The sequence below is a fragment of the Andrographis paniculata genome, unplaced genomic scaffold (assembly GCF_009805555.1).
Source record: "Andrographis paniculata isolate CXL003 unplaced genomic scaffold, ASM980555v1 Contig98END, whole genome shotgun sequence".
Lineage (NCBI taxonomy): Eukaryota > Viridiplantae > Streptophyta > Magnoliopsida > Lamiales > Acanthaceae > Andrographis > Andrographis paniculata.
In genome coordinates this window covers 2,629,686-2,657,012 of record NW_026137637.1, presented here as the reverse complement: position 1 = coordinate 2,657,012, position 27,327 = coordinate 2,629,686, and the positions used below count along the sequence as shown (strand labels likewise).

General features: G+C 38.4%; 1 protein-coding gene across 1 annotated transcript; it reads right to left on the bottom strand.

The window, feature by feature from the left end:
* Positions 1-24,697: 24,697 nt before the first annotated feature.
* LOC127243875 (aspartic proteinase PCS1-like) lies at positions 24,698-26,358 on the bottom strand. Its single transcript, XM_051264096.1, has one exon. It carries the CDS (start codon positions 26,109-26,111, stop codon positions 24,837-24,839), a length of 1,275 nt encoding a protein of 424 aa, XP_051120053.1. The 5' UTR covers positions 26,112-26,358; the 3' UTR covers positions 24,698-24,836.
* Between the last annotated feature and the right edge of the window lie 969 nt (positions 26,359-27,327).

Below are 27,327 nucleotides of genomic sequence, written 5' to 3'. Positions count from 1 at the left end.
GTTACATCTTTATATCCCCAAATCGAGTTGTTTTGAGTGATTTGAAACAAGTCGTGGCCTCTCAAATAGTATTGGAACTATTCTTGCCTTAGCTTGTATTGTCAGCTTGTTTAGAGGATTGTGAGAGTTTAATCTCTCGTGTTGCCTTCCCGACTACCTCTCAATTCAAGAGAGTCCATTTTCCCAATTAATATATATATATCTATCCATCACTCCCTTATTCTATCCAAATCTTTCCAATATTGTTATTACATATTTCTGTTGAATTTGATCCAAACTGTCATCCTTGGCAAGTTCGCATCAATTTAGCTTTGCCGCCTTTTGGAGAGCTTTGGTCTCCGTGTGGGCGATTTGATCGTCGGCTTTGGATTTGATGTATTCTTTGGACGATCCGAGGCTTTGATCTTTGGTTTGGCTTTTCCCCCTTTTGGAGAGCTTTGGTCTCCGTGTGGGCGACTTGATCGTCGACTTTGGATTTGATGTCTTCTTTGGACGATCCGAAGTTTTGATCTTTGGTTTGGTTTTGCCGCCTTTTGGAGAGCTTCGGTCTCCGTGTGGACGATTTGATCGTCGGATTTGGATTTGATGTCTTCTTTGGACGATCCGAGGTTTTTATTTTTGGTTTGGCTTTCCCGCCTTTTGAAGAGCTTTGGTCTCTGTGTGGATTATTTGATCGTTGGCTTTGGATTTGATATCTTTTTGGACGATCCGAGACTTTGATATTTGGTTTAGCTTTGCCGCCTTTTGGAGAGGTTTGATCCTTCCTCCGGCTTGGGTATACGACGAAGAACGTCAACTTCATCGATTCGTCAACAAATATTGGATCATTTGTCCAAATCAGTGACTTTCGTTGAAGTAGCTTCAAAGGACATGAAGAACAATACATAGATAGTCTAGAGACTTACCCATTTGCTTGAATCCTTGATGTAACTTCGGTGTGCCAAATGAATTGGCCATGACCCCTATTTATAGCAGATGAGTGAAATCATCTTCCTTTTCGAATGATGTCATGTGGCGCATCCTGATTGACCAATAAGAAGATTTTATAATCTTTCTTTTTCCATCGGATGTTCCATTCTTAAAATATTTGATTGTGCGTCTTCCTTTCTCGCCAAGATCTTTATATCCTTTCCTTTCTCGGAAGATATTAATTATAACACTTCCTTTATTGATAAGATTTATTTATTTTGCTATCAAATTTGTTATGACTCTATTTATGCACATAATATTTGTACGATATCTTCAATTTTAACCAGATTTTTGCATTAATGGTTGATGTTTATTATACAAAAATTAAAATATGTGGATAATTAAATATCATATATTTATTTTATTAAAATTTTATTTTCTTTCAAAAGACATGATATTTAATTAAATTTAGACATATTTTAGTTTTTACAACTCTATTTTAATTATTATTTAAGCATATATATACATGCAAACAAAGCACACACTATTCACACACATATACATAATTATATAGTATTTTCTTTATCTTTTTGAAAAATAGTATATAATTGTAGATAAAATATTGCATTATTTGTAATAAACATTAAAATTTGTATAAATTATATTTAATTTGAATTGAATTTAATACGGATTATATTTTCTAAATGGGTTTTTTATTTTTGTTCCGAGTTCACTGTTAAAAAAACAACAATTTTGTAACGAAAATTTGAGATAGAATTTGAAATGGAGACGTAATCAGAGAAAGTGTCATTTATTACCGACTTGTTATGAAAATTGGTTACACAAGAATATCCGTCCATATTATAAATGCAAAGTAGAAATAGAAACTAATTTTGTCGCAATTAGGAATGAAAATTATAGACAAAATTCTATTCCATCATTAATTAGTGTTGGAAAATAGTGCAAAAAAATAATTCAGTCTCTAATTAGTGACGAAAGTGTCATTTATTACCGATTTGTGATGAAAATTAGCTACGGAAGAATATCCGTCCGTATTAAAGATGCAAATTAGAAATTGAAAGTAATTTTGTCGCAAGTAGGAATGAAAATTAAAAACATAATTCTATTCCGTCATTAATTAGTGTTGGAAAATAGTGCAAAAAAACAATTCAGTCTTTAATTAGTGATGAAAGTGTCATTTATTACCGATTTGTGATGAAAATTAGCTACGGAAGAATATCCGTCCGTATTAAAGATGCAAATTAGAAATTGAAAGTAATTTTGTCGCAAGTAGGAATGAAAATTAAAAACATAATTCTATTCCGTCATTAATTAGTGTTGAAAAATAGTGCAAAAAAACAATTCAGTCTTTAATTAGTGATGAAAGTGTCATTTATTACCGATTTGTGATAAAAATTAGCTACGGAAGAATATCCGTCCATATTAAATATGCAAATTAGAAATAGAAAGTAATTTTGTTGCAAGTAGGAATGAAAATTAAAAGACATAATTCTATTCCATCATTAATTAGCGTCAAAATATAGCGCAAAAAAAAAAAAAAAAAAAAAAATTCAGTCGCTAATTAGCTACGGAATTAGAGACTGAAGGTCATCCAGACTTTTTTTCCTTTTTTTTTTCCTGATGCCGGCTGCTGTCAATGAACCACAGCGACCGGTAGTGGCTTCTGCAGGGTGCGGTAGACCTCAAACCGGCCGGCAACATCTATTTTCAAGGAGGACAGCGGCGGGATCTTCCCGAAGAGTATTTTTTAATTTTTTTTATGATTTGTTATTTTGTATTTTTTGTTTTTTTTTAGAAATATATCATTATGTGTTTTTTTTTTTTCGCTAATTTTTATTTTATGTAAATATTGTATTTTGTTAAGATTATTTAAATTCTAGTTAACAATGTGTAATTTCAATTTGTAGTTATTCTAATTTATAATTTGTCGATGCGTTACGGAACAAAGTGTTGCAATTTAATGTGATATGAATTATTTAGTTATTTATTTTTTTAATGGAATTGGGCTTCGAAAGTAGATCATTTCATTTATGTTGTTGGATTCGATAGTGTGTTTGTTCAGGGGATTGAATTTTCAATTCACTATTCATTCTATTTTTTTCTCCAAAAAATATCAAATCAAACACCTATTTTTCATTTTTTATATTATATTAAACATCAATTTTACATTCAAAACATCACGTCAACGCCTATTTATATCACATCATACCACTATTCAAATTTAAAATTTTCACTATTCAAATCCTAATTTAAAATCCAAACCCTCAAACAGACACACTGGCAAATGCTCAGTAGCCTTGTTTAAGTGTGACTGAAAACTAGTGTTAAATGTCTTTCTTATATTGGATTTCCATTTAGCTTTAGAGAGTATTTTAGTCTATCTTTTATATTCATTCATTACATTAGCATTGTATTATATGTTTTCTTTCCTCACTGATGTCTTGCCTTTATATTTAATTGCCTTATCTTGAAGTCCATACATAACCATAGGCTATATGATAAAGTGTTATTACGTATTATGAACGTGATGGTCACCGGAAGTTTGAAAGTACGGCCCCTGGCTACTCTTATAGCAATGTCGGTACAATTTTATTTCATGTTGAAGCGAAACTTGTGTCTTATTTTATATATACCACTTTGTATTATCTATGATGCAATAATATTTTCGGCCTACAAAATATAACTAGTTTCGATAGTAGTAACCTACCTACCTCGGAACATCTATTCAGTATTTAATCGAATTGTGTTTATCAGTTGAAAACTGTAAAACTAACAAAATATTACTTTTTTATATTAATTTTTTTAGTGACAGAATCGAATATACATCAACTTAGGAAGAGAAAGATGTATAATAGGATAAGTAAGGTTATTCTAAATAAAAAATTTATTAGTGATGTTGAAGACTTTTTGAACTATTGTATCAATAATTCAAATGTCTATAAGATCAAAACAAATATACGATGTCCATGCAAGTGTTGTACCACTTGGAAGGGTGGGTGTTCAGAAACCAAACAGTGGTATGATGTCGAGATGAAGGTAAGTTTAAAAGTCAAATATCTCATGCAATAGATATAGATGTACAAGAACATTATTATCAGTGACAGAACCAGGATTTGATGAAATAGGAGCTGATTTTTAAAATTTCTGAAATAACACAATCTATTTATTATCAAATAATTTTATTATTTGAGATGTCATATTTAAAAACCTTGAAAAATAACAAACTACAGCAACATATACTACACATTGCAATATTTATTTAGGTATTGTTTGAAATCTATAAGTATTTTTTATTAGAAAAAAAAAATTTAACTTAAAAAAAAATTATTGAAAATTGTTTCTTTCTTTTGTGAGTAATCAAAATATGACTTAGCAATAGAATTACTCTGTCGTAAATTTGAAATATTTCTTCTGAAAATTCTGTCAATATTGCGTGGCAACCAAAACTTTTGGGTTCAATTACAATGAAAATTTGCGTTCCTAATTCCGTTGCTAATATTAAAAACGAAATTACGGATGGTCGGTGTCAGTGACGTGAAATATACGGAATAATAAATTATGTCGCTAATTCCATTAATAATAGAAAAGTAAATTTGGAGACGAGAAAAATCCGTCGCTAATTAACTGTAATTTTGTAGTGGTCGATTTGAACATCAACTTGATTCGAATGGCTTCTTCGAAGAACTTTGAATATTTTATACTCTCTCCACACATTCAAAATGTTTTATTTTTCTATTTTAGTTTGTCAACTTAAATCTTGTCGTTTCATTTTTAGTAAAGTTACATTCCATATAAATATAAAAATAATCATATTTTATTATTATATTATTATTTTTATACAAAAAAAAAGTAAAAACAAAATTATCTTTATACACATTATTTGTACTATATTTCTATAAAATACTATAATACCTAAATTCAAGTACCAAAAATAAATGAGAAGATATTTATTGGACAAAGTAAGTATTTAATTCGTTTTTTTTTAAGAATTTGGTCTTTAATTTTATTTTTTCAAAATTTTAAGAGACAAAAATAAAAAATATATATACATTGTGATGGAATTGTGAGAGTATAAATCGAACCTAAAGACAACAAATCTTATGCTGATTGAGTTAAATTGTCACGATGATTATTTAACTCAATCAACATATATAGTAAAAAATATACAGTATATATTATAATCTATTTATAACATAATACTACCTCCGTCCCATAAGTAAATATCTATTTACTTTTTCCATAAAATTTTATGTATATTAGTATTATATTGATATTTTTTAGGATAAATGAAATAAATTGATTTTTTCAACTAAAATTAGAGTTAAATTGTCATATATATACATATTGATAAGCCGGGCTATGTACATAGATATAAAGATATATATTATAATATATATCAACATCCCCCTCAAACTCAAGGTGGGACAGTGAAAACCAGGTTGAGTTTGCTTAAGAACGACTGAAAGCGACCGGGAAGATGAGGTTTGGTGAATCCGTCGGCAGTCTAATCGGCAGAAGAAGTGGATGATAAGGAGACGTTTTCGTCAGCAATGTGATGATGTACAAGGTGGCAGTCAATCTCAATGTGCTTTTTTACGCTCGTGGAAAATATCATTTGTCGAAATCTTCATAGCGCTCTGATGTCGCAATGAATAATAGTAGCAGATGATTGAGGCATACCGAGATCAGCTAGCAGCCAACGAAGCCATAGAAGCTCGTCAGTGGTATCAGCAAGAGCTCTATACTCGGACTCCAATAGACCGGGAGTGTTGCGCTAAGAAATAAGTGAGTCGCCAAGGAAGAAGGAAAAATCAATGGTTGAACGGCGATCGGTGGGATCTCATGCCCAATTAGTATTAGAGTACCCAGTCCAAGGATGAACGAGCTGAATAATGAAGGCCATGGAAGAGAGTGCCTTTTATGTACCGAAGAATCCGTAAAACAACAGAATAATGAGTCGTCCAAGGAGCAGCCATGAATTGACTGACGATATGAACAACATTGGAAATGTCAGGTCGAGTAATATTCAGGTAGATCAAGCTTTCCACCAGCTGACGTTACAAAGTAGGATCGTCAAGAGGGACACCATCCATCGGAGTAAGGCAACAGTCAGAATCAAAAGGCATATAAGCGGTCTTGGAATCAGTGAGACCCACTCTAGACAAAAGGTCCGAGGCATGCTTGGCTTGAGAGAGATAGTATCCGTCAGAGGTGTCAATGATCTCAAGACCGAGAAAGTACCGAAGAGGCCCTAAGCTCTTCATCTCAAACTTTATGTGTAGATGATCCTGTAGCTCGGAGATACAAGACTGATCACCTCCCGTGATAATCATGTCATCCACATAAAGCAACAGAACATTGATTCCAGCGGACCCGCGGTGAATGAATAAAGCAGAGTCATAATAGTTGGAAGTAAAGCCAAGATGGAGCAGAGCAGAGCTAAATTTTAAAAACCAAGCTCTAGGCGCCTGTTTTAAACCATATATAGCACGAAGAAATTTACATACCTTAGAGACCGTAGGAAACCAAGAGGAGGAGACATATAAATGTCCTCGGATAGATTACAATGCAAGAACGTATTCTTTACATCAGGGTGATGTAGCGAGCGGCAGCGATAGCTATGAGGCAACATACGGAGGTGAGACGAGCAATTGGGGCAAAAGTCTCATCATAGTCGATACCGTACTCCTGCGTGTAGCCTTTAGCTATTAAACGAGCCTTGTAGCGCTCGATGGATCCATCACAGTGTGTTTTGATCTAAAATACCCACTTACAACCGATAGGTTTTTTCCCAGGGCGAAGATCAACCATATCCCACGTATGAGTTTTCTCTGAAGCCTATAACTCCTCAGACATAGCCCGCCGCAACAACGGATTTGCATACGCCTCAGGAAAGAACCTGGGCTCATGGTGGGACAAAGTGGCAGAGAAGCAATGATAATCAAGTAAGTGCGTAGGGAGATGACTAATCCGAGTAGAACGGCGAGGGCCAGGAACAGGGTCCGAGGTCGAAGTAATGTCAGACTCTGGTAATGGTAAGGGATTAGGTTAGGGAATGGTAGCAGGCTCAGGGACCAGCATCAGTTTAGGAGGCAGAACCGAGACGGCATCGGGAGCAAGAGACGGAGCCGCGTCATCGGGAGAAAATAGAAGTGGAGAGGTCAAGGTAAAGAAGGGAGACAAATGATCAAAGGGAACTCGAAAGTGGGATAAGGATGAAAACTTAGCATGCTCCCAAAATGTGACATGACGAGAAACACGTAACCTATTGGAAATAGAATCCCAACAACAATAACCCTTCTGCTCTAACCCGTATTTCAAGAAACAACACAGACGCGTGCGTGGTTCTAACTTAGCGCTCAAAAGAAGGAAGAAGAACGAAACTGACATAAACGAAGGGGTGAAGAAGACTATAATCAGGAGCTCGATTAAATAGTCGTTCAAAAGGACTGACATTATCCATGACAGAGAAAGAGATACGATTTACAGTGTAGACAACAGTAAGTGCGGCTTCCCCACAAAAATGATCTGGACAAGAGGAAAACTAAAGAAGGGTGAGGACTGTATCTAGAATATGACGGTGTTTACGTTCAACCGACCATTTTGTGGAGAGGTGTACGGACAGGAATGTTGGACAACGGTACCCTGATCAGAGAGAAAACGAAGGAAGGAATAATTTGTATACGCAAAAGCATTATCTGTGCGGAGGGTCTTTATGGTGGATGAAAACTGGGTATGTATCATTTTAGAAAATTCCATATAAATAGAGGAGAGTTCATAACGTTGTTGCATAAAATAAATCCATGTAAAGCGTGAATAGTCATCGATAAAAAATACAAAATAACGAGAACCATTCATAGAGGTAGTGGGTGAAGGTCCCCAAATATCAGAGTGAATTAGTGAAAATAATTTATCCGCTATGGAAGTACTATGAGGGAACAACAACTCATGTTGATTCCCTAACGAAAAATCGACACAAAAAATGATTTCAAAACTAACATAACCCAAAAGGCCCTGACTAATAAAATATCTGAGTTTATTGGAGGACGCATGACTGAGACAACGATGCCACTAAAGGCAGGATGGTGTAGAGGTGATGGCAGCAGTAACGGAGGGACGAGGGAGCTGAAGTGACTCAAGCTCAAATAGGTGGCCCGTCTTCCGGTCCTTCCCGAGGATCCTCCCGGTTTGTGCATCCTGAACTTGCACACCAGAAGAAGAGAAGATCACAGTAAGACCTTGATTGATTAATTGACCAACTGAAATTAAGTTTAAGGTAATTAGGGAATACAATAGATGTCAGGGAGGGATAAAGACGGGGTGGACACAGAGCCGGTGCGGGTAATGCATATATGTGTACTATTGGCGGTAATGATAGGGGGTATGGATGAAGTAGTGGATGTAGAAGTCATAAGGTTTATATTAGAGGCCATATGGTTACTGCAAGCAAAATCAAAATACCATAGAGGATTACCTGATGCGTAGACATGGTGGTATTGGAAGAGATAACCTGTTTAAGAAGAGCTTCCAAGTCCTGAATCGTAGGAGGAGTAGGCGTAGGTATAGCAGAGGTTGTGACAAAAGAGGTACTAGAGTGATGAGGGCCACGAGTATGCCAAGGCTTGGAAGTAGGTTGTGTATAGGGTTTAAGCGATGCATTGTGTATAGCTTCCAATGCATCAAAATAGTCTGATTTATGGCATATTTTATTGAATTGTTTCGCTTGGTATGATCCACAGCGCATCTGTCGAGATTATTAACATTTTTTGGCCTTTTTAGAGATGCATTGGTCCATAAAATCTAAGTATTATAATCCAAGGATAGCGTTTTCGCTAAGCAAGTGACTCCCTTTCCGCTCGTTCCAGCGCCAGCGACCAGACATCCACCACAGCGAAGCGAGAGTGAAGCACTCCATAAATTAATTAAGTGTTCATCTCTCAGAGGTCAAGCCATTCCACTACCCACCAGCGATGAAAGCATCGCTTGAGCTGTGTTGGTGCCCTCCAGCCATCCAGGCAAACGAGGAAGGTTTGCGCGGTTACACTCTGAAGCGAGCAAAGCGGCACCCAAGAAGTTATGGTTGGTGCAACTACTTCAAAAGATTAACCGCCGTCAACTGCCTAATTGCCCAAGAAATTTCAACTCCCGCTCAACTGCTCTACAACCGTCATCACCATAGATCTATAAATAGGGCCAGAATTCTTTTCGACATGCTTAGTTGTTGTTCTGAATTTGATTTATGATTAAAAGAGGTAACACAAGGGTAAAGCCACTAATGGGACAGAGATTGGGATAATTTACAAGGCATATGTGTGGATCTATTAGGCCATATAACTTCTAGTGACAATAGACTTTCTTGCGTATAATGTTCCGATTTTGGGCGCCATTGAAGTCTTGTTGTAAATCCTTAAGGTCAAGTACCAGCGAATTCGTCTTCTGTTTCAACTGTTTTTATGTAATTACATTTACTTCTTATGTTTCGCTTACTCGTCTTCTTCATTCACTCACTTCATCTATGAGAAGCTAGCCATCTTTTAACAAACAAATCAGACACAACATCATATGAACATCCTCACCGCTCACATTATAATTATAATCCTCGCCTCCGCCCACCTCTGCTCACAACCGCTCTCGCTGCATTCACCGCTTGCTCACTGCCTCCACTGCATACACTCCGAATCACTCTTCTTTACTTGTTTTCATTTACTTTATGCTTTAGCCAAATAGCGAGCCATCTTACCGTTTTTCCCTGCACGTCACCAATATTTCAATTTTTTATTTAAATTTTGCAACTTGAAATTCTTGTGTTTGACTTGGAAACTCACTAGTTAAAGAGTATAAATAATTGTGATATAGTGATGTAGGGTCTACAACTACATTTTCACCATTTATATCTGAACATGTCTATAATATACACATTTTAAATTCAAACATCACTAAAAACTGAGTATCATAATTTGGCGCTATTTCCGGGGATTTTAAACTCAAGAAATTAAGTCTTGAATTAATATAGTGATGCACCATAATTTACCTTAAGTTTTGTATTATGTAATTATTTAAATTTCTATCGTTGTACTAACTTTCTTTCTGGTGTGGCAATTTTTAATTCAGGGGTCCTAAGCATTTCCAGCGTGAAACCAGTCCTACTCATTCCTCTCGCACACAGAGACGTCTGTTCCAAGAAATCACTAGAGAAAAGATAATGGCCAACAACGGAAATGCTGCTGCTCCTGCCATTGTTGTCCCAGTTTTCCAGAGTTCTGCTGGGACTTCGTCTAACTCTGCCACATCTACATCTTCGCAGGAAGTGCCGCTCCAGATCCCCACTGTACTCCAGCCCTATACTGTTTCCCATGTCCTGACGGGTACTGAAGAGCAGCTCGTTAGGACTCTGACTAGCATCCAACAGGGAATGGCTGGAATGCAAGCATATATCGCTTAGGTCGAGCAGGCTCGAGCTGTACAGGCCACGTATATCGCCGCCAAAGCGACCCAAGCCGCTCACGCCGCTATAATTCCCGATGCCATCACTTCCAATCCACCTACTGTTGAGCCCATCCAGAGGCAATTTCGAGGACATAGGGTTGCTGATCGATCACTTGCTGAAGTTCCGATGGACGTTCACTATTAGTCCCTTCTGGATAATACCTTAATTACAAGTTCTGTGCTCAAAGACTTTGGCAATTATGAGGTGAAGCTAGCGCTAGTAAGCCTGGCTAGCCTGAGCCAGTTTCATGGGCTGCTCAATGAAAGCCCGTTTGAGCATTTACAGAACTTCAACAGGATCGCTGCCACCCCAAAATCACATGGCATCACAGAAGACGCTGCCAAACTAATTTTGTTTCTATTGTCTTTAGTAGAAGAAGCCAGTAAGTAGTTCGACAACCTCTACCCAAATTCTGGAACATTCAAGGAAGCAGTGCAGACCTTCGTGAGCAAGTATCATCCTGTTTTTATAACCATCAGCCAGATGAATGAAATTTTGAGTTTCAAGATGGCTTGTGACAAAAGCCTACCCAAAGCAAGGAGCTGCTACAAGCAGCTGCTTGTAACTGCCCTCACCATGAGATTTCTAACTTTATAAAGCATCAGATCTTCTATTCAGGGATCATATCAAAGTTGAGGATGTCTCTGGGTGCAGCGGCGGGTAGCTCGCTGATGGGGCGGTGCGCTTCCGAAGCGAAACATTGATTGAAAATATGGCAGCCAATCAAACTGGTTGACCGGAGACCAGCAAGCCAGAGCCATTGAGGGGTCTTTACCGGGTTCATGCTACTATTTTAAAAGATGCAAGGATAGACAACCTATCTGTCCAGGCTAAAGAGCTGGTTAAGCTAGTGAAGCAAGACCTCACTGGTAATAAAAACAAACATATAATACATGAAGTTGTGGCCACCGAGGGGTGCGCTTATGTAGACCACTCTAGCCCGCAGGTTGCTGAGAGCTCAGCTGAGTAGACCCAAAACCCAGCGGAGGTCTTTTACACGGCGAAAAAAAAATTCTCCTCAGTACCAACAGTTCCAAAAGGGGCAACCTCAAACGCCTGTCGGTCCACGCACTCAACAACAATTTCATCAGTCACAACAGTTCGTTGCACAACAATACTATCAATGGGGATATTATCCGCAATAACAATACTTTCAGACCCCCCATTCTCTGCAGCAAACACCTGTTTTTTCATAGCCTCCCACAATAACTAATCAGCCGCTGAGTCTAGAGGAACTATAGAGAAATACTGAGCGGCCGAACCAGGAGTTCCAAGGAAATACGTCTGCCTCGATCAAAATGGTAGAAACCCAGGTCGGACAAATAGCTGAGGAACTGAAGCAGAATGGAACGTTGCCTGAGACAGTTGAGAATGTCCCGAACCAAACGAAGGTTGTAGAAACTAGGGAAGGGAAGCGAGCATCATCGCCACCACTTCCTGATAGTGGTACTAAGCTCCCTTCCTCCCCTATTGTTTTAAATATGACCTATTCAAAATTATATTAATCAAGCGCCAAACGAGGAAATTCGTCCAAATGAGCCACGAGCGATGCAAGTTGCTCGGGTACCATCTCAGTAAGAAAATAAGTTAGCCTCAGCAATAGCTAGGGCCCCATTTCTAGCTAGGTTCGGGAGAAATGACAATTCCCAAGAATTTGAAAAGTTTGTGCATATTTTCCGTAATCTTAAAGTCACTATTCCATTTGTTGATACTTTGTTGCAGATGCTACAAGACGCTAAATTTATAAAAGATATAATCAATAGAAAACGACAAATGCCTAAAGTGGATGCAGCGGTGTAGCTAGAGGGTGTGTGCAGCGCCATGTTTAGCGAGGACCTACCAAAGAAACTCAGTGATCCTGAAAGTTTTATCATTATTTGTACTATAGGAAATCTAAAACCGATTAGGGCATTATGTGACTTAGGAGCTAGTATCAATCTTATGCATTTTTCGCTTTTTAGTAAGCTAGGGCTTTATGAGGTTGAGCCTTGTAAAACTGTAATTCAACTTGCAGATAAATCAATAATGTTATGTTCTTTTGTAGTTTTAATACATGTTTTTACTATTCAAATTTTCTCTCTCTTAAAAAATATCAAATTAAACAATTACTTATATTTTTTTATATTATATTATAAATTTATTTTAAATTTAAAAAATTACATCAACATCTATTTATATACATCAAACAACTATTCAAATTCAATTTTTTACTATTCATAAATCTAAACCCAAAACCCAAAACCCACAAACAAACACACCCTAAGACTCCCGAAAGGGATTATTCATGATGTATTAGTGCAAGTAAACAAATTTATCTTCCCTATAACTTTTATTATCATGGAAATGAGCGAAGATCGAAAAATTTCAATTATTTTGGGAAGACATTTTCTTGCCACCGCTCAAGCAAAGATCAATGTCGCGCAAGACAAGATCACATTAAGCATTGGTGGAGATAAAGTCACGTTTTTAATGAACAACGCATTATGACAACCTCAGGAAGAAAACTGTGATTTTATCAATGAATTAAATGAAGTAACTTCTCTTGAGAATATTTTGACATTAGAATTTCTTGAGGGAATTTCAGATAAGGATTCACTTGAACTGGAACAACTTGAGGAGTCAGATGAGCCGAGCGACAACTCACATGTTCCCACTGAGTCTATAGAGCAAGTAAAGCGAGAACCAGAAAGCGAATCCAATACAAGGGAAGAGTTGAATAAACTACCAGAGCACCTCAAATATGTATTCCTTGGGCCAGATGAGACTTATCCGCTGATAATCTCCGCCTCACTCGTGTCGGACTAAGAGGCTCAACTCTTATCCCTTCTCATGAGAAGGAAGGCGGTGTTTGCATGGAAGATCTCAGACATCAAAGGAATCAGCTCAACGGTGTGTATGCACCATATTAGACTGGAAGCTGAAGCGAAGCCATGCAAACAGCCTCAGCGACGCCTCAATGAAATATGCAAGAAGTTGTAAAGAATGAAGTAATCAAGCTTTTTGATGCAGGTATCATATATCATATTAGTGATAGCCAGTGGGTCAGCCCAACCCAGGTAGTCCCCAAGAAAAAAGTCTTTGTCGAGTAGACAAGTGATGATTGGGAGGTCTTCATGAAAAGAATAGTCACGGGATGAAGAGTCTGTATCAATTATAGAAGGCTGAATGTAGCAACAAAGAAAGATCATTTTCCCCTGCCATTCCTTTATCAATGCCTTGAGAAGCTCGCAGGACACGAATACTATTGTTTCCTTGATGGCTACTCAGGCTACCACCAAATTCCCATCAAACCAGAGGACTGTGTGAAAACTACATTTACTTGTCCATATGGTACATTCGCTTATCGGGGGGTGTCATTCGGGCTCTGCAACGCCCCAACAACCTTTCAGCGATACATGTACCACATATTTAGTGATTGCCTGGACTCTTGTATCGAATTTTTTATGGATAATTTCTCATTTTATGGCAAGACCTTTTCCAGATGCCTGAATAACTTAGATAGAGTGTTGCTCCGCTCCATTGAGACATATCTCGTGCTGAACTGAGAGAAGTGTCAATTAATGATAAATGAGAAAATTGTTCTTGGCCATAAGATCTTGCTCGTTGGAATTGAGGTGGATGGATCAAACATCAATGTAATTGAAAGAATGCCAGCGCCCTCGAATGAGAAATGAGTTGGAAGTTTCCTTGACCATGCCGGTTTCTACCGTCACTTTATCAAGGACTTCAGCAAACTTACTCGACCATTCACCGCTCTGTTGTACAAGGATGCTAAATTTGAGTGGTCAAGCGAGTGTGATGAGGCTTTCCTGATTTTAAACAAGAAACTCACCACTGCTCCCATCATTTCGGCACCAGTGGGGAGCGAGCCATTCAAGCTCATGATGAACATAAACGATTATGTCGTCGGCGCTGTGCTAGGACAGAAGGTGGAGTCCAAGTTGAATTTCATTTATTATGCCAGTAGGACGTTGGACTGCGCTCAAAGGAATTACACTACAATTGAGAAAAAGCTGCTAGCTATTGTCTTTGCTTTCAAGAAATTTAGGCAATATCTTATAGGGAGCAAGACCATTATTCATACTGACCATGCAACGATAAAATTTTTTATGGAGAAGAAGGAGACCAAGGCCTCCTTGATTCGTTGGGCTTTGTTGCTCTAAGAATTTGACATTGAAATCAAGGACCAGAAAAGGAAAAGAGAATTTTGTTGCTGACTATCTCAGCAGGCTTCGAAAACCGGAGGACACATCCCCAGGGATAAATGATTATTTTCCTGATGAGAAATTGTTCCTTGTGTAGAGTAAGGAGCCATAGTTTGCAGACCTAGCAATTTTTTTAGCCACGGGACAATTTCCCGCTCATATTGTTTTTAAGGAAAATAAGCGTCTTCAGCTTGGCAATAGAGTATTTTTGGAATGAATCTTATTTGTTCAACATTGGTTCTGGATTATCCGTCGCTGTGTAGCAGAATCCAAAATCCCGATGATATTGAATGAATGCCATGGCTCCCACGTAGGAGGGCCTTTCGCTGGCTCATGCACAACAACCAAATTTTTGTAGTCTGACTTCTTTTGGCCAACCCTACAGAGAGATGTTGATGCCTTTGCCAAGGTTTGCGACAAATGTAAGAGATTTAGGCTCTATCTGCAAGAGAGATGAGATGTTTCAGACTGGAATCTTGTTTGTGAAGTTATTTGATGTTTGGGGAATAGACTTTATGTACCATTTCCGAATTCGAATGGAGAACTCTATATTCTAATGGTGGTAGATTATGTGAGCAAGTGGGTTGAAGCGCAGCGCTCCCTATTAATGACCCTCGCTCAGTGATCCGCTTCCTAAAATACACTATTTTTCCAAGATTCTGGGTTCCCCGGGCTATCATCAGCGATGAAGGCACCCACTTTGTGAGTAAGGCGCTGCAGTCCTGCCTTCAGAGCTATGGGGTTCGCCAACATCTAACTACTCCCTGTCATCCATAAGCGAGTGATCATGTGAAAGTTTCTAACAAAAATTAAGTATATCTTCTAGACCACAGTCAATAAAAGTCGCAAATTGGGATGAGAAATTAGATGATGTGTTGTGGGCCTACAGAACAGCCTTCAAGACTCCAATCGGAATGTCGCCCTACCAGTTAGTTTATGGAAAAGCATGTCACCTTACGCTGGAACTCGAACATCGCGCGTACTGGGCCATTAAGTATTTGAATTTTGATATATTGTCTACCCAGCAAAAGGGCACCGAGCGACTACTTGATTTTACAAGGAAATGATAAAGTTCTATCACGACAGGAAATTGAAGAAAACAAAGTTCACTGAGGGATCCAAGGTTTTACTGTATGATTCTAGGCTTCACTTGTTCCCAGGAAAATTGAACTCTCGGTGGACTGGGCCGTATATAGTCAGACAAGTAGCGGAGCGCCATCAGAATCAACAATGTGGATAACCCTAGGGAGAGCGACTTCCTTCCTAGTCAATGGAGCGAGACTGAAACCTTATATTGAAGGCCCTATGCTGCAGCAGGCCGAAGCAGAAATTAATCTGATTGAAATTCAGAAACTCGTTCCGTGATAAGAACTTAACCAAATCAAGAATTGACTAATCTTATATCCACCAAATTTTTATTAACTTTATCGCTTTCCTAGCTATATTTTATCATTTTCCAAGATAGAAATTTATCGATTTCCTAGCTATACTTTATCGCTTTCCTAGTTTGAAATATTATCGCTTTCCTAGATATAAGTTAATCGCTATGATATGATAGAAATTTATCACTTCCATAGTTAGTTTATAGCTTTTATGAGAAGTAGAGTTATAACTTTATAAGTAATTTATCGCTTTCATTAGAATGGAATTTCAATTGTCTTTTTTTTTTCGCTTTTAATAGAATAACTTAGGTATATTTTTAACTTATAACCTGAGTCTGGCCCAAGCCATCCTACACTTCGCTTGTTTCACCCTGATACATGCTGAAGGAGTGTTATCGCTCACCCAGTACTGCTATCCCAATCGCTTGTGTGTCACACTTAGGATAATTAGAAGTAATGTTTTAATCACTCACCTGCCAAATTGTTCTTGCTTGGATCTTTTGTGACAGCTTCAAAAGATCCAAGCAAGAAGAGAACTAGTGTGAAAGATGAATTTGAAAGAGTTGAAGCGAAATTAGCAAAAACAATTAAGAGGATACTGTCTACGGACGGGAGGAGAGTGGTCGAAAGAGGTAACAGGGAATCGATTGAACCAGCACCGCCGGAAGCCTACTACAAGCGAAGAAGGCTGCTTGAGCTGATAGAAGAATCTAGCGAACTCAGAAAATTGAAATCCGTTGAATTCAGGAATTATATCCCAGTGTTCCCGGAGGACTACCTCATATTTGAATACACAGACGAAACCGAGTAGAGGTATCTAGTGAACCACTGGTGGTTGAGCTACATAAGGCTCAAGGATTTCTTGAGGGAAAAAGTTGAGCACGAGTTCGCTCGCCAAGCGCTCGAAGAGAAAATGAAAGTCTTCATTACGGAGAAAATTATATGGAAGGACGCCACTGAGGCTGCTAAAGCAATGCTCGCTGCCAAGGAATACGATTCAGTTCGTGAACATAGAGGCAGCCGCAGCCTATGAAGTGACCAAGGCAATAGGAATCCTCTATGATAGAGGATTCGACCCTGAGAAGATCTCAGGTCCTCTCGCTGAATGGATAACTGAGTGGGGCCTGACCTGGTTAATCCAAAATCCCAAGGATATAGTGGATGTATCGCTGATAAGGGAATTCTATGCTAATATGAGCCAAGCCGAGAGTCCAAGAAACATCTATGTCTGAGGAAAATTGTTGGACTACTCAGCGCCGCGAATCAACCGGGTCCTTGGGTGGCCATACCGCTATCCATCCCATGAGATAGAAGACAAGTTGAGCGCAACTGAGTGTTGTAGCTCGCTCGAGTTATAGTCGCTTCACAGGGCATTCGCCACCACCCCAGAGTATGAGAAGAGAAACCTAAAGCTTGAGTCGGTGGACGATGAAAAGAAGAAGTTTATCACGTGGTCACTGAGCAGGGTCATGATAACCTTTCACACCACGGACATCAGACCCGATTACTTGGTCGCGCTGCGTTCAAGAAGAAAATGTTGTTGATATAGGCGCGATAATCTGCATAGACATATGGGTACAAAAGAAGATAGACAGAACGCTGGGTCACGAGACCCTGATTACAGAACTATGTAGATGCACGGGCATCGACACGCCCACTCCAGCCCATGATATGAAAATAAAGCAGCTGCTACTAGCGGCGTTTCACAAGAATTGGTTGGAGTCCTAGGGGTTTAGTCTGATCCCCAAGGAGAAGAAGAGAAAGAAGACAGCGACAGCTCCCCCTGTTGCCGAAGAAGAAGATGAAAGTTGTAGAGGATGAGATCGTCCGCTTGCCGGAGCAAGGAGAGGAGGAAGAGGAAGTGGCGTCTAAACCGAAAGGGGCCGCCGCTGAACTCGAATCGGAACAAACTGTCTTCGAGGAGACTCTCGAGGAAGCTGAGGCCATTTCACGTTTCACTTGGGAAGTGGAGGAGAGCTTACTCAAGAGAGGAGCAGGCCCTGAGCGATAAAGGAGGAATAGCCCCGAAGAAAGTCACCGGCAAGGCAAGGACTAAGCGCAAAGAAGACCCCACTCCTAAGCCGGTTGTTAAAAAACCGAGGATGAAGATGGCCGAAAGGAAAAATAAGAGTCCCCTTGGGAAAAGGGAAGACGGTGGAAGAATAAGTTGACCCAGACATGATCCCTCTCTCTCGCTTGAGAAAACGGATCATGATCAGAGAACCCACCGACTAGCCTGAGAGACCCTCGCCAGTGGAGCAGCCACGAAGAGCGACGCCACTCCGCCAAATCAGTTCAACTGGCGATGAACTTGGCCCCTTCGACTAGCAGGGGGCAGGTGAGCCAACTGCTGCTGGAGATCTTGGAGATGAACCCATTTCAGTTAACCAGCTGGAGGTGGAAAAGCTAGCTGCTGCTGGACCAGAGGAGGAGCGGGAGATTGTAATCAGAGAATAAACCATCGGCGGCATAGACGTAACCGTGGAGTCATTCAAAGATGAAACTGCCAAATTCCCAGATACCACAACCGCTAAAACTGCCGCTAAAACCGACAGGGTTGAGACAGTCATAACGTCACTTCCTATATTGCAAGTGTCTTTCAAAACTACAGAGCCAACAACTCTGGGGGCTGCGGAAGAAGAAGCAATGACATACAACCCCCAGATACCGACGAAGACAACTACACAGACAAAAGCTCCGACTCCGTCCTCAACCAAATCTGACAAGACCATCATTGACGAGGAAGAAATGAAGAGAAGAAACAATACATGGAGCGACAAGCTTAGCTGCTTGCAGAAATGCATAAATTAAAACAAAAGCGACAGTGCGCATGAAATAAGAGAAGGAAGATGAAGGTGCTGGCCAAACTGCTCAAGTGGTGGAAGCCGCTGACCCAACTCCAACTGCGATTCAAAAAGAAGTTTGAAGCAAAGAAAGCAGCACAATGAGCATATGAGGCGGCGAGGCAGTTAGTATTCCTGAGGGAAGCCACCCATGAGCCAGCACTTGATTCCGTAAATGAGGAGCCATAGCAAGTGGATATTAGTTCCGCATCTGAGTGACAATCACCAGCACCCGTTGAGGCAAGCACATATGCCCCTTGCACAGCGTTCAAATCAATTGAAGAATGACTGGATGACTTTGACGCGGCACTGCTAAGCCAGTATGTCCTACTACAATTACTGATCGATAACCATGCCGAGAATCTGGCCAGCCACTGGAGTTGCGTGTTGGTAGGCTAGAGGCTCAAGCTACAAACCTTGGTAGGGCGTTGGAGAGCCTTGAAAGAAAACAAAACAACATTTTAAAGGCTCTCGCAACTACCACCCAACATAATGCGATTTTAATGGAGCAACAACTTATTCAGCCCAGAACCAGCAGCGACTAGAGAAGCTAGTGCGGTAACTTTTCAGGAATCTTTCTCAGATAGGACGTGGATCCTCAGAGCCCAACGAGAAAAGATTTAGGATCCTTCCCTATCTTGTACAATTTTTTTCGGAAATGGCAAGACATGTACAAAAAAAATTTATGATCAATGACACAACAAATTTTTGGTAACAAGTTGTACTTTTCAATATTGTGTGCCTATTATAATCGCAAAACATACGTTATTACTGAAAATTATTTTAATGCATAATTGTGTTAGACTTACGACATGTTTTAGAGTAGGGTTAGACAACTTGCAAGCACTGAACTTAGTAATTTTTTCTTTATCTTATTCAATAATGTGAATGTTGAGTTAAACTAAGTACCTGATGATATAACTTGAGAAAATTAATGCCCCATTCGTTTCAATTCATCCATACTCAGTAGGGCAAGCAAACGTTTTTCTGTCAAATTTGCTCAATTGAAATTACACTGAAAAGATAAATTCTTGAATATAGTTTGAGAAACTATGTAAGCGAAGTAGGGATAACCTATTATTATTAAAGAGACTGAAAAGGCCTAGGTGTCTCGAAAGTCAAATAAGACCATTAGCAGACACAATGTTTGTTTAAAACTCTTGTGGCCCATCGCGATATATAATGAGCGATGCAGAAAAGAAAAAAAAATGATTTTCCACACCCTTCAGCTAAAGCTTTCCTTATTCAAAAAAATAGTCCCCGTTAAGCGAACAAAGTTGATTATGCCTGGACGGCTCCACTCATGTTAAATCAAATTGAAAAGTTTTGAATGCTTAGTGATCAATTTCTCCTATATGAGATTCACTCTGCTCACAACCATGGCACTGATCTTACGCAATACTTGATTGCCTTGAACGAGTTAACTCTTTATTCGCACAATTGAATTTGTTCGACAATGAATAAAGGTTTAGTATGAGGAGGTTCGATAACTCCAAATAATAGCATATTCTTAACTTGACAAAATTGTGTATTACTTGAATTTTTTTGTGAAAACCATCACAATATCTGGTTTATGGCATACTTTATTGAATAGTTTCGTTTGGTATGATCCACAGTGCGTCTGTCGAGATTATTAACATTTTTTGTCCTTTTTAAGAGATATTTCTGGTCCAGAAAAGCTAAATATTGGAATCCAAACAATGGCATTTTTGCTCAACAAGCAACGCCCTTTCCGCTCGTGCCAGCGCCAGCGACCAAACATTCAACGCAGCGAAGCGAGGATGAAGAACTCCAGAAATTCATCAAGTGTTGATCTCTCAGCGATCAAGTCATTCCGATACCAGCCAGCGATGACAACATCACTTGAGCTGCGATAATGCCCTCCATCTATCCAAGCAAGCAAGGAAGGTTTGCACCCTTACACTCTGAAGCGACCAAAACGGCACCTAAGGAGTTATGACCGGTGCAACTGCTTTAATAAATTAACCGCCGTCAACCACCTAACTGCCAAACAGTTTTAATTTCCACTCAATTGCTCTGCAACCGCCATCACCATAGATCTATAAATAGGGCCAAAATTCTTTTGTAACACACATACACATACATACATACTTCAGAGTGTTGATTTCTGTAGATTTTTTGAACTCCAACCCTGTAAGGGACTTCTATAGTTAGGAATGGCCAAAGGAGTCGAGACTTTCTCCTCATCTGGCCGCTCACTTTACTATTTCTTAGATTAGCTTACTGCTTTGTTCTTGCTTTGATTTACTGATTTTATAACGTAGAATCTTACTGTTTTCTGTAGTAAGTAATGAAGTATTAAGATTTCTCCGTTATCACTTCTATCCGAAAGTCATATATGCATTTAGACATTAGGATTAGAATTCTATTTCGTTGTGGAAGAACAAAGAAAAATCGACTATTTTAGCCTAGTTTCGCGTCGTATTCATTAACAAATTCTAGGTAGTTCAACGTAGCTAAGTACACGGGAGCCTTGTCAACATGCTTAGTTGTTGTTCTGAATTTGATTCTTATTAAAAGAGGTAACACAAGGGGAAAACCACTAATGGGACAGAGATTGGGATAATTTACTAGGCATAGATGTGGATCTATTAGGCCATAGAACTTCTAGTGACAATAGACTTTCTTGCGTATAATGTTCCGAGTTTGGGCTCCATTAAAATCTTGTTGTAAATCTTTAAGGTCAAGTACCAGCGAATCCGTCTTTTGTTTTAACTGTTTTTATGTAATTACATCTACTTCTTCTGTCGTTACGTCTTATAAATATATGTTTCGCTTACTCGCTTTCTTCATTCGCTCACTTCAGATCATACACAATATCATTTGAACATCCTCAACGCTCACTTATTATCATACATTATAATTATAATCCTCGCCTCCGCTCACCTCTGCTCACAACCATTCCGCTACATCCATCGTTCGCTCATTGCCTTCATTGCATAGACTCCGAATTACCCCGCTTTATTTGCTTTCATTTACTTTCTGCCTTAGCTAATCTTCGGCTTGCTCACAAGCGAGCCATCTTTCCATTTTTCCCTGTGCGTCACTAGTATTTCAATTTTTGATTTAAATTTCGCGACTTAAAATCTCTGTGTTTGACCTGAAAACTCATCAGTTAAAGAGTATAAATAATTGTGATATAGTGATGTATGGTCTACAACTTCATTTTCACCATTTATATCTAAACATGTCTATAAATACACATTCCATCCTAGAAATTCATAAGAAATTTCCTATTTTAAATTCAAACATCACTAAAAACTGCATATCACCTCACAATTTCAAATTGGGTAAGCTGAACTTGGATCGCCGAAGTAGATATATTACGCAGCCATGTAAGAATCTGATGATTCTTGCTATCTCAATCCTCCAATTTCTCAATATATGATTCAACAACTTTAGGGGTAGGCGCAACTTCTCCTATAGAAATGGGAGCAACGGGAGCGACTATATTTCCTGTAACAATCCGCCATAACTTTCTACCTATCAAGAAACTTTAAATCGATTGTGCCCATAAACTGTAATTATCTCCGGACAAGGTAACGTTTATTGGAACATGAACATCCACCTTTTCCATGCAAAAAAATAATCTAAAATATGCAATATCTCAAGCCGAAAATCAAATCAACAAAAGCACAGACAAAATCAAATCGGAACCACAACAATAAAATCAGACGAACACGGAATACTGCTCAAACCGAAAAAGTGAATATACCATCAGACAGGAAATTAAATTCCAAGCACGCCAGTCAAAAAATCTTCGGCAACCGCCGCCGTATGCGCCTCCACGCGCCGACGAGTAGGCTGATTTTTCATCGGTCGGCTCGTCTCACGAAGGTGCTTCCAATGGTGGTGGCGGTGACAGTTGGAGTGGAACGGCGAGATGGATTTAAGACTATCGACGTTTTGGTTGTTTTCAGATTGTATGGAGAGAAATAAGCTCAACTAAAATTAGGATTACATTGTTATATATATACTTATTGATATGGGTCGGGCTATATACATAAATATAAAGATATATATTACAATATATATCAACAGATATGTAATATAAAGAAAGTAAAAATGACTAAAATATTATTATTAGTATTGTATGATATAAATGTAAGGTAAAATTGCTTATAACTTTTCTGTGGTTTCGAAATTCAGCGTCAAATCTCTCTGTACTTTAAAAATTGCATGGTACCCCCTTATACTTTAAAAAACGTTGCATGAAACCCCACAACTATGAAACTTTCCTCGTGTGATAAGAAGATGATTTCCTATCTATATGTTTTGCATGGCAGGGGGGTTTATGCAATATTTTTTAAAGTATAAGTGAGCGTCATGCAATTTTTTAAAGTAAAATGGGGATTTATGTTGAATTTCGAAACCACAAAGTGGTTTCATGCAATATTTTTTAAAGTATAAGGGGACATCATGAAATTTTTAAAATATAAGGGAAATTTACACTGAATTTCGAAATCACAAAGAAGTTATGGACAATTTTGCCTAAATGTAATAATATTTATATAATATATTATAAATTGTAAAAATATTTGTAATGTTACATAGATAGTAATATACTTACTAAAAAAAATTAATATTTTATCATGAACAGACTAAAATAAAAAAATAATAATAATTTGTGAAATAATCAAGAAAGTATATAGGTTGCAATAAAACTACATATATGTATATACGGCATAATATAAAAATATATATTGTACGACCCAAGTTGCACCAAATCTACAGCGGAAGCTGAATAAAAGGTGATCAAATATCGTGCACGATTGGTCGTATTGACATCTCCGGACTGAGACTGAGACTGAGACTGAGACTGAGGTATAATAAGACAAGCGACAACACTCAGATTGTGAACTGCCCTCAACTTGTCCACGCTCCCAGACAAAACAAGATTCCTTACATTCACACGTATCATGTCATACAAAAACAACTCAAATTATTACTGCTATTTTATTTTTATTTATAATTTATTAAAATATACTCTTTCCTATCCAAGATAATTAATCTATTTTATTAGGGATAAAATATTAAAATAATACTGTTTAATTAATAAATTATAATATTATTTTATTATTTTGTATATAATTAATAATATTTATAATTTAAAAATAAATTTAATATATATAATTAAAAAAAATTAAAATATATATTTAAAATTTTTAAAAATTAACAATAAAATATATATGTAATATAAATATAATTTTGTAAATAGTAAAATTTTCTAGAAGTAAATTAAAAATATTTTTATTTATTTATAATTAATATAAATTAATTTTATAAAAAATGTTTACTTTTAAATATAATATCTTTTAGAGAAATAAAAATAAAAGTTTTTAAGTGGATCATACATAATATTTAACAAATTTGTCCAAAATACAAAAATATCAACTATTATAAAACAAATAAAAATAGAAAAAACGTCCATTGTTATGGCACAGTATAAAAATATTTCTATTCATACAGAAAAAAAATAAATTTAAAATCATGAAGGGATGTTTGTATTGTAAAATAGTTTATAGAATTTTTTTTTTCAAAATGTGAAAAATTATATAAAAAATATAAAAATAATAAATATATGTGATATATTACTCCCTCCCTCCGTCGCAGGTACTGTCTGCCACGGTATTTTAGAAGGGATGTAACGAGTAGATAATTAAAAATATATGAGTGAAAATAATTATCTTATAATATAAATAATTATAAATTAAGATTAAAATAATTAATTAGTTTAATTAAAATTAAAAAAATAAAATTAAAAAAATTAAAATAAAATTAAACTGTTTAATTATTTTTCAAAAAAAAAAAATAACATGTAACTCCGGACAGAAACAGCAACCTGAGTAATATTTAATATATATATTCTAAATTATTAATTAATAGGCTACAATCTCCCCAACACAACCCCATCATTAGCGAAATTATTTCAAGTTTACCAGTCAACGCCAAAAGCTCCGTTGACTTCCTACAAGCCTAACCGTTGACTGGCAGAATCACATCCCACCTCGGCCAGCCCCACCCTGGATTTCGCGAGGTCAAACTCCATCCACAGGTCCTGCTGGTGATGGTGTCCGATCACGTATGCCTCCACGCCCAGCAAATCCGAATTCCCAAAAGTCAAACAGTACACGCCGTCGGGCCCCCGCGTCTCACCCGCCACTCTGTACAGCAGCTTCTCGCCGGCCACCTTCATTTCCGCGCCGCCGAACACCAATCCCACGCTCGGCAGCCGCGCCGCCGCCGCCGACCTCATCTCGATTCTAAAGCACAGGTCCATCGTTCCTTGAAACACAAAATTCGGCTCCGCCAACGGCCGCAGAATCCCCGCCGTTTGCTTTAAGAATTCGCTCCTCAGCGCGGCGTAAGCCGCGCCGATCAGAAACGTGAACTGGGTGCCCGAATCGATCATGGTCTGACCCGCTCCGGTGTGGTCGGGTTCAAGTACGGATTCGGGTATCGGGAGTAGCTTCCCGGCGACGGTAATCCCCTGCAGCCGGACCGTGTACGCCACTCTGTCGAAGTACGGCAGCGCCGCCGCCGCAGGCGGCACCTGCACGAGCGGCGTATAGTTCAGCGGCGGCAGCCATGGCAGCTCCGCCGCGCCGAGGATCAGGACGCCGGGGGAGTCACGTGGCGAAATGCAGTACGAGAATTTAGGAAAACCCATCTGTGAAACGAACGACAGCTGGCCCCGGTTCATGCCCATCAGACCGGTCGTCCTCGCGTCCTCAACCGGGTTCGAGCTCGAACCGGATTCCATGCAGCCAAAGACCGCCCCGGTTTGGACCGGCGACCCACCGAGGCGGAATCCGTCGGTCGCCAGCGTGCCCTCGACGGACGACGCGTCGGCGTAAGACAGGATGACGTGGCAGAGGCGGTTTTTGTCGCAGGAAGCGGGAAGGGTCAGGTCGCGGGTTCGGGTCGTGCACGTGGGTGCGGAGCATGTGATTGGGCGGTAAGTAATAGACACGTGCGGGTTGAAGGAGGCGGAGGCGGAGGTGGTTACGGCGGCGTTGCAGCGGAGCCAGGAGAGCTCGCTTCCGGTGTCGAGGACCATGGTGGCGGTCTGCGGCGGCGACCCGACGGCGACGGCGACGGTGAGGGAGACATTGCGGCGGAAGGTGAGCTTGTTAGGGACTGTGGATTTGAGTAGGGATAGAATTAGTGGAGGAGACGAGGACGCCATGGCCACCGGGAAAATAAGGAGGAATTGTGTAAGGAAAAGACAAGTGGACGCCATGGGCGTCGGAAGAAATTAAGTGGATGGACGGTGTGGATTAAAGTGGCATTGGAAATGGGGAAGATTGTTGGTTCAGTAGGAGGGAGGTGGGTGGAAGGTTGTGTCTCGACGTCAGGACAGACTGCAGGTGGGTGTCGTCTTTCGAACAGATATTCCAAAATTAAATAAATAAATAATTTATAACTTTTATTTTGATTCTTGAAATCTTGGGAATTTATTGTAGTATATGACATGTTACATGTCTATCTATCTGATTGCCCACACGCCTGCCCTCCCATATAATTATCCGTACCCAAATTTCTATTCAATCCGTGCATTCAATTATATTTTCAAAATTTTGAGCATAAGTTTTATTATGATTGATGATGTTGAGGTATTCGTTCCGATTATCCTGTAAAAGTAAACATCAATTACAAAAGTTATAAATATGAGTGGTGCTAAATGGCTAGAATAATTATTAATTATCTATTAATATGGTAAAAGACTATTATACTATTTTTAATTTATTTATTTATACTTATTAAATGTAACGGTTATATTTAGACTTTTTATATAAATTTTCCTTTTGATTGAAAATATAGAAAGTGTTTCCTTATTAAATGTAACAGTTATATTTTACTTTTTAATAGCGATTAACAATCAATTATGTAGATTTATTTGTTCTATTTAAACTAACATTTCATTCTCCATTTTTAACCTATCAATATGGATATCAATATAACAAATATTGTATACGATTTATTTGGTAGTGATTTAGAAGAAAATGATCAATATAAAAATTTTCAAGCGGATGACATCGTGAATGAAGATATTCAGACGCAATCTCTGGTTGACCTATATTCCGAACTTGATGTTCAGTCGATTAGTAAATTTATTGATATATATTTTTTTAAGATAAATGAATTTTTTTCTTCCTATTATACTCCCTCCGTCCAAGCTAAAAGTATACATTTACTTTTGGCGCGGAGATTAAAGAATAATAGTATTTTAACTATAGTGTGTAAGTAAAAGTAGTAAAATGACATTTTTGCCCTTACTTTTTTGGTATAAAAGTAATGATGTGATGTAAAATAGGGGTATTTGTGGAAAAAATGGGATATTTAATGAAATGGTTACTTTGTAATTGAATGTCCCAAAATAGAAATATGTATACTTTCTAGCCGGACGGAGGGAGTATTTTTTATGCAGTATTTTTTTTTTAAAGTTTTATAAGATA